An 8,012-nucleotide genomic window follows, 5' to 3' on the forward strand; every position below is an offset into this window, starting at 1 on the left:
TATTAGTACTTTGTTGGATGCATAGTTTGAAAATATTTTCTCCCACTCTGTGGGTTGTCTGTTTACTCTGCTGATAATTTCTTTTGCTGTGCAGAAGCTTTTTAGTTTAATTAGGTCCCATTTATTTATTTTTGTTTTTGTCGCATTTGCTTTTGTGGTCTTAGTCATGAATTATTTGCCTAAGCCAAATAACATTGGTTTTTAATATCACTTTTTCTGTCACCTAAGGAATATGACACATTTTCATCTGCTGGGGCTCACTATGGCAGCATTTCTCTTGGGGATAAGAAACTCAGGGATGGGTGTGAGGATCTATTTAAATTACAACCAGTAACCAATGTTGATATGCTACTTTGTATGTGGGGGGGTATCACACAGTCACACCATCCTAAGTGAATTGACTGGTTCACCTTGTGAAGTCAAAACAGTTCTGCTTGTTTTATATATATTTCATAACCTTGAGAATTGTACTTCTCAAAACATCAGAACCCTTTTCTCTTTGTACCTCTCAAAACATCTCAGAATACAAGATGTGTTTAAAAACTGTATACTTTTAAAATTCTTCAATCCAAGCTCAAGTGAACTGCATCCCTCAAAAGGAAAATACGGTTATTAATGTGTAATTTTGAGTAATCCTATCATATAAAGTTAAAGTAAAAGGTACGAAAGGAGAGAGGAAGGAAAAAGAAAGAGATGGAGGGAGAGAATGAGGGCAGGAGGCAAGGAGGGAGGGAGAAAAGACAAGACATAAGGGAAGGAGGCAGGAGTAAAACATATGCTTCCTTAGGGATGATATTTAGCATGTAGATGCTAACATGGATGTGTGCATTGTTAAAATACTGAAATATTTTTATGTCAATTGGTCAAGGCTGCCCTGAGCTCTGAGTGGTCCCTATTTCCCTGGCCACCTTGGCCTCTCTCCAGCCACCTATCCTAACAATCAAGTGATTTAAGGGTTACTGTCTGGCAAAGAGAGGGACTGCAGGCCTTGACTCTCACTCCAGTGCTGGCACCTAGCCCCAATAGTCAATGACCATACCTTGCCAGTAGTTAAATATTTTGACTAGCAGCCTTGTGTTTACCCACCAGAATTATCAAATGGCCCAAGTGTAGAGAATAGTACATTCTACATCTACATACTAGGACCTTAACCCACCTTACCTTTGATGTGACAGACTCTTCTGGGATGAGGTGTGTGCCTGACTAGAAAGCAGCTTACATTTCTAGCCGTAATATGGCTGCCTTTGCCCTCAATCCGAAGAGCAGATGTCGAGGGGTTGAGGTTCATATTCATGGAGTGTTTATTTTCCCCTCTCCACTGTTGCCACAAAAGTTTTTGGAGTCTAAATTGATTGACCTCACTTCCAGATGTGCTCAGACCCTGAAATCACAAAATGACAAACATTCTGACAAGAGTTTCTTGTCACTTTCTTACACATCAAATATTTTTCCATCTCCTTTGTTTGAACTAAATTGTTTCTCAGGTTACAGCAATGTGAGTCTATTTTGCTTTCAGACCAAATTTTCATAAACATTGAAAAGTACAAGCATGGATGGATCATAAAAAATTTTCCTATGGGAAAACCAAAGTGTTTGATTTTGAAATATTTATATCACATATGTAAAAAGTATAAAGTATATTCTGTTTTTACTTTCATTTGAGCTCACTTTGTTGACTTACCAACACAAAAATGTATTACATGATTATCAATTTTGATATAGTAAACTTAAATGATGACTTTTAAATGCAATACTCACAAATACACTTTACATTGAATTAATTTTAAGTTAAGACCTTTCATATTGCACTTATAAAACCCAGCATCATAAATGTGTATCATCTTCTGAGAGAATGGTAAAACCTGAAGGAGGAAAAACATCCAAAAGAGTGATATACGTAGAGATGATAAACCAGAGAACCTTTGCCATATTGTTGTTTGCAATACTCAGTAACAGTTATTGGTCCTTCAGCAAACATTTTTAGACACCTAGGAGATTTTAGACCTCGGAGATTTAAGACATTTTAGACCTCGGAGATTAAAGACAATGTTATGTATTTTAGTGAATTCACAACCATGTAGAAAAGAACATCTCTGGGTTAAGAACATAAAAAGCCATTATTTAAACTTTAAATAATGGCTTACTTAAAGAAAGTACATTACTTTAAGTAAGCTTAGATAGTATACTACTATCTAGTATACTACTATAAAAGTAGATAGTATACTACTTTTGAAATCCAGGAAGGATGATTTTCTAGTGCCTGTTGTATTTTTTCTATCTTAAATGGAAATCTTATTCACCATGCCAGAATTAGGAAATACACATTTTATTTATAACCATAGCAGAGATTTTTTTGGTTAGAATAATTTGCAGTGTCAAAAAAATGTTCATATTCTAGAAATTGATCTCAGGATTTTGTTGAGATGGATATTTTTAGATCACTGACTATCTTATTAAACCAAAGCAATCTATGTTTAAGTGTTTCGTGCTATATACTTAGAGGGCATGATGTATAAATTCCCAGGCTTGTTGCCACAGAACATCTGGTTTTCAGGAAATTCAGTTTGATATATATAAATAATAAAATTATCCTAGGTTGGATAAAATAAATGTAGACATTAAATTCAGAAAATATCTGTCTACCAATAAAGTGTATTTTTATATTGTTCTTTATGAATATCACTGTTGAGGAGCTAGTTCTAACCTCTTTGTTTAAATTATGCTTTAGACTTGATCATTCTTTCAGTGTGGGACCTTTTGTACAATTAAGCCAGTAAATTTGCTTTTTATTTGTATTGAGGTGGAAAGGTGTACAGCAAGCAATTTGGAGAGTGAAAAAGACATTAAACCAGAATTTCAAAAATAGGATTTATGGTCCCAGATTTGCCACTAACTAGCAAAGTGACCACAGATTAATTGCTTTATTGCCTAGATTTCAGTCTGTTCATCTATAACCTGATGAAATTGACTTAAATGTCAGCTGATACTATTCAGTTATTCTACTATGTGTGTCTGTCCCACATCAATTCTCTTAGATTAGCTTGAAAGGTAGTGATACACTTTAAATTTTGGTACAAAAGGTCAACAAGAAAACAATGCAGATAATTATTTTCTTCCTCTTATTAAAATAGCAGTGCCTCCTGGAAGTCTGAAATTCATCTTGTTTTTATACCTTAAGTTAAGAAGATGCTATAGTACTTACTCTTGGCTTACAAGAAGTTTAATCTGATGTTACGACTTTTTATTGTTCAAGAATAATGTTTAAGGAGTAAAGATAATATATAAATATTGTATCCACATATATCACTAAAAATTCTCCAAAATTCAAAATATACATTGTGTTGACTATGATATAAATGATTGTGTCCCCCCAACACCAAATTCATATTTGAAACCTAATCACCAATGTGACAGTATTAGGAAATAGGGCCTTTGGGAGATATCTTCATGGATGGGATTTGTGTACAAAACACATACACATGCACAAATGAAAAATCAATATAAACTACACACTTTTTTCCAGTATTTTAACCTAATAGGTAATTGCTATGTGATGTAGAATGTTGGTTCTCAGCCCATTTTCCCCACCATAATACACATGATAGATGATGTTTGTGTGGAAGACACATTTTCATCACATTTAGATTTTTTTTAACGCATTTCAAAATTGTGGGGAAGCAATGTACTACACACTACTGATTCAACTATGGTGTGTCAGTGACTATTGCTCAGAAGAGCTACATCATGGGTTCTAACTCCAACCATGTAAGCACATGGCATTGCAGATAAATGCCAGGTAATTCACCCTTCTTTGTACTAAATTGCTTTTTAAAAGTAAATAATCTGCAAACCTGAGTATTTTAGCTATTGTTAGTAAATATCTTGAGTCTCATCTCACTACCTATGTGTTGTAAAACCTAGGCTGAGGCTTCATGACTTAAAGATGAACCCAAGAGATTACCTGAATGAAGGTAGCTGAGTTCCATTTATACTTCTATTTTAATTGTGATGCTAATTCAGAAAAGGAAAAGAAAACTCTGTAGAGGTAAGTCTGTAGGAAAATTTAATTAAAGTTAGTATTTACCTTTCACAGAATTGTGTAAATACTTCTGGAAGCAGTATTTCCTTTCCTATAGCCTCTTGAATCTACCTATATATTAGTAAATTATTAAATTTTATTCAGACTAAATAACACAAAATCCTCAAAATAGGTGGTTTTAAAAGCATTATTAATCCACCTATTTCTAACTCTGGCCATTGTTACTTAGAACATGCCATGTAAGTCTATATTAAATATTAATATTCTTACTCCAAAATAGCACATGTATAAAATGTATACTGACACAGAAAGAATATTGTATCTGATTAATAAATAGCTGAAAGTTCTTATGAATTCATAGGGATATAAAGACCATTATTTAGGTGATGAATACCAAATCTGCATTTGCAGATCCCCTTTATCCTGGAATTTACACCCCTTAGGTCTTGGATAACTGAGACTTTAGAAACCCTCTTGGACAAGAGATAACTTCAAAAATGAAAGCCAAATATTAATACCGATGGCTTTCTCCCTCACTTATTTCTCTGTCTAAAGGACACTTTCTCCAAAAGCCTTTCTAACTCCCTCTCAAAAGTAGCTCCCACCATCATCCCAGCCTCTATTGGTCTCTAGCCCTTTCCCTCCTTAAGCTATCTTTGTAGTGTGTATCACTCCCTGATATTATTTATTTTACATTTCTTTATTTTCTGCTCCTCTCAAAAGGATGTGATAATCAAGTAGGCAATGATCTAGCTCAGTTTTTTATCTTTGCATTCCCAAAACCTAGAATATGGTCAGCCACATAGTAAATGCTCAATAAATACTTGTTAAATAGAACTAGATGTTTTCCACAGAATAAATGTCTTTAGTCTACAGACTTTGCATATTTCATTTTCTTAAAACAGATTTATTTGGGTTTTACATAATCTCGAAAAAAGAATAAATTTGAGGACTATTAACTAACTCACATCTAAAATGTTAGAACATTATTCTAAGATAAATTTAAAATTATACCTGAGGACAGTATTAAAAGCAGGTGATCTTGCTGACAGGAACTCAAGTCTGTTGATAACCTCCCAGCCTCATAATATGTCTAGGCTGAATTTTTGTTGATTTCCTTAAATCTCTGCACTTAAGCTAGAAGTTTTTAATTGGTAGAGACAGCCCAATCTCGAATGCTTCCAAAAGCATACAACTGTCTTCTTCCAGTTTTTCACACTCTTACTCCAAGGAGCCTATGTGGCTCCCTGGTTAAGATATGTTACATAGCTTAGCAACGTGGTAACATTCCTTAGAAAAATCTAAATTCTAGAATCTTCTCAGACCTCCAGTTACCCACTTGATGAAACCACGTGGCCACAAGGGACTTTCCTCAGTTTTGTACATACAATGGAGTTAAATCCAATGCAAGAGAAAGAAAAATGAGAAATATAAAACAAAAAGCAATATAAATCAAATGTATACTTTTTCCCACAATTCTGCTTAAAGAACAGTTATGGTATAACCAAGTTTAGCTTAATCAAAAACCAATGGGAGAAGGTATTAAGGAGTTTCTAATAATTGTGAATGGACTACACTGCTCTGGTAGTCAGAATGTGCTGATGACTTGTTCAACAGCCATGAAAAAATATTGTAATTAGAAGTCATAGAGAAACATACACACATGTACATGTGGTGCTTCACAAGATTTTTCATAATACATGTGATTTTGAATTTCTGAGTTACAGTCTCTGAAAGCAATATAGACAATTTCTGAAAGGCAAATGCTAACTTAAAACAGTGCAAGTAGATAGCCTAATTGGTCTATTTTCTTGACTGGCCCAAGAATTAAAGGCTTAAATGCCTTTGCCCATAACCCATTCATGATTTATGCCTCCCTGCTTTACTGTAGTTTATGGGGGATTTTATGGCAGATCTAATTGACTTTCTAAGGTAATTTTCATATTTTGAGATATTTAGTCTTCAGTTTGTATCAGTTGAGAAACTTTTTTACAGCTAATAATAGAGAGCAGAAATACTATTTTAAGTAAGATAGACATGTATTTATTTCTTCCTCACATGAAAGAGTTCAACCGTCTAGGGTTGGTATGGAAACTTTATGAAGCATCATTATGGACCTCGGCTTCATCTATGTTTTAGGTCCATCTTTGTTTATATTTGGCTTCCATTTTTGAAGTTAGCCCTCGTCCAAGATAGTTTCTGAAGTTCTAGTCATCCAAGATGGCTGCTATATTTGCACATATCAAATCCGTACTCCAAGCAGGAAACAAGAGGAAGTTTGGGGAGGTAAGGGCTGAGAAGGGTATGTGCTAGCTCTCTGCCCCCTTTGTAAGAGCCTTTTCATGGTCCCAGACAATAATCTAGGTTGCATTAACCATTTATAGCTGCAAGGAAGGATACAAAATGTAGTTTCTTAACACGGCACATTGACACCCCATTCTAAAACAGAAGCTCTAACAAGAGAGAAACAAAGTGTATATTGGGTTATAAAAAGCAACCTCAACCATAGATCCTGACATTAGTACCTAACTCTGTGTAGAAGTCTACACACTGTGTTCTGTGCTTTCCCTTAGAGAGGGCCACTAGAGAAAAACATGTACCTGGTTATGTAACTATGTTATTTTCCCATTGTGAAGACCCAGGGGGAATTTTCTGGTCTCATTACTAGGAAAAAAATAATACAACTGGCTTCTCTGCATTAATTGTGTCAGAATAAAAAAGACAAAGTTTGTTCTGCTGCACTGCTCAGGGTAGCACAGGTATCTTTGTTGCCTTGGATACTCTATTATTTTAGCAAAGAAAATAGATGGAGAGTTTTTTTTGGAATATGTGCATATATTTACGAATGGTAATTCGTGATTTTTAAACATTATCTGGGGATCATGATCAGCAGGAAATCCACAGATTGTTCATTGTCCACAGATATTTTGAAAATTGTTATGAACTGAGTTATGTCTCTCAACAAATTTATATCTTAATCTCTAATCCCCAATGTGACTGTATTTGCAGATGGAGTCCTTAAGGAGGTGATTAAGCTTAAATAAGGTTATAATGGTTAGACCCTAATCTTACAGTCCTGTTGTCTTTATACTAAAAGGAAGTGACATCAGAGCACTTTTGTCTTTTTGCATGATCTGACCATGTTAGGACAAAGCAAGAAAGGGACATCTATCACCAGTAAGTGGCTCCTCACCAGACATTGAATCTGTCAGTGCCTTGATCTTAGCCTTACCAGCTTCCATAACTGTAAGAAATAAGTTTCTATTGTTTATAAGTCAGCCAGTCTAGGGTATTTTGTTATAGCAGCCCAAATTGACTAAGACAAGGCTTCAGCAAAAACTAAACCTGCTAGTACCTTGATCTTGGACTTTCAGCCTCCAGAACCTTGAAAATATAAATTTCTGTTGTTGAAGCCACTTGGTCTGTTCTCTCCATGAATAAGCAGTGTGGTCACATCTCAGAGCTGTGAACCAGTTAGGCCTATTTATTTTGATCACCTAAAATTCTCACTTTGCATTTCCACAGAGGTCTGATTAACATATGAAAAAGCAATGTAAGTGATTTCTGAAAGGAAGAGATGCTAATTTACCACAGTGGAAGAATAAACTTTAATTTTATCTGGTGTCTTGACTACGCTATACTCTGTTCTGTCAATTTTAAAAGCATATGTTTCAGTGTCAAATTTGTAACAAGTATCTACAATCACAGAAAACAGTACTTTTCAGTCTGAAATCTCTAGAGCACAACAAAAATGCTGACGTAAGTGACATAGAAAGAATTCTACAATGGCCCCCAAGATTTCCTCCCTGTGGTGTACATACTCTGTGTTATCTCCTTCTCTTGAGTGTGAGTAGACCTGTTAATATAATATTGCTCCTGCAATTAGGTTGCATTTTCTGGCAAAGATGAAGAGATTTTACAGATATAAAGTCCCTAATCAGAATGACTTTGAGTTTATCAAGCTCTGTTAATT

The 8,012-nt window shown here is 34.8% G+C and overlaps 1 protein-coding gene across 1 annotated transcript in view; it reads right to left on the reverse strand.

Moving 5' to 3' along the window:
- The window catches only part of CUNH4orf17 (chromosome unknown C4orf17 homolog), a 40,851-nt gene extending 39,458 nt beyond the window's left edge, over nt 1-1,393 (reverse strand). Inside the window, exon 1 of the mRNA XM_017511375.2 lies at nt 1,162-1,393. Within this exon, the coding sequence (XP_017366864.1) occupies nt 1,162-1,294 (133 nt within the window). The 5' untranslated portion in view covers nt 1,295-1,393. The remainder of the gene's footprint in view (nt 1-1,161) is intronic.
- Nucleotides 1,394-8,012: the final 6,619 nt, after the last annotated feature.

The sequence above is a fragment of the Cebus imitator genome, unplaced genomic scaffold, assembly GCF_001604975.1.
Source record: "Cebus imitator isolate Cc_AM_T3 unplaced genomic scaffold, Cebus_imitator-1.0 Scaffold447, whole genome shotgun sequence".
Classification (NCBI taxonomy): Eukaryota; Metazoa; Chordata; class Mammalia; order Primates; family Cebidae; genus Cebus; species Cebus imitator.